The following is a 550-nucleotide window of genomic DNA, read 5'->3' as shown; positions in this document are numbered from 1 at the left end:
TGAATGGATGGATGAAGTGATGAATGGATGGATGAAGTGATGAATGGATGGATGAAGTGATGAATGGATGGATGACGTGGTGAATGGCCTACTTGTAGGTTTTGGTGTGGTCCAGCCAAAGGCCACAGAGGATGGACCCGACCATCCCGGCCAGAACCAGAGTCAGTCCGATCCGTCCAGCGTTCAGCTCCTGACCCTGAGGAACAGAGAGAGGAAGGTTCTGAGGTTCTGGACCAGCAGAACCCAGAGAGGTGCTGCTGGGTTGGATCAGGTTCTGCTGGGTTCAGCCATGCGTTGTCCAGCGTCTCTTCGTGCTGCTGCTGTAACCGTGGCGACCGTCTGTGTTTACCTGGAAGTAGTGGAGGATGATCTGGTTGAGCAGCGTGGAGACGGAGTAGAAGGATCCGGTCAGGATGCCTGCAGACGCAGCAACAACGTCAGAGTCCAGCTGTCCGGCTGTCCGGCTGTCCAGCTGTCCGGCTGTCCAGCTGTCCGGCTGTCCAGCTGTCCAACTATCCAGCTGTCCGGCTGTCCAGCTATCCGGCTGTCC

The 550-nt window shown here is 56.7% G+C and overlaps 1 protein-coding gene across 1 annotated transcript in view; it reads right to left on the bottom strand.

Annotated features, from left to right (window-relative positions):
• flvcr1 (FLVCR choline and heme transporter 1) overlaps nt 1-550 on the bottom strand; it is a 10093-nt gene that overhangs the window by 4051 nt on the left and 5492 nt on the right. Inside the window, exons 5-6 of the mRNA XM_008397039.2 lie at nt 350-417; nt 93-196 (exon numbers count right to left, since the gene is read on the bottom strand). Of these exons, the coding sequence (XP_008395261.1) occupies nt 93-196; nt 350-417 (172 nt within the window). The remainder of the gene's footprint in view (nt 1-92; nt 197-349; nt 418-550) is intronic.

Source organism: Poecilia reticulata, linkage group LG21 (genome assembly GCF_000633615.1).
Source record: "Poecilia reticulata strain Guanapo linkage group LG21, Guppy_female_1.0+MT, whole genome shotgun sequence".
NCBI classification, from domain to species: Eukaryota; Metazoa; Chordata; class Actinopteri; order Cyprinodontiformes; family Poeciliidae; genus Poecilia; species Poecilia reticulata.
The sequence above is the reverse complement of the archived record's forward strand: the minus strand, read 5'-3'. Positions and strand labels throughout refer to the sequence as shown.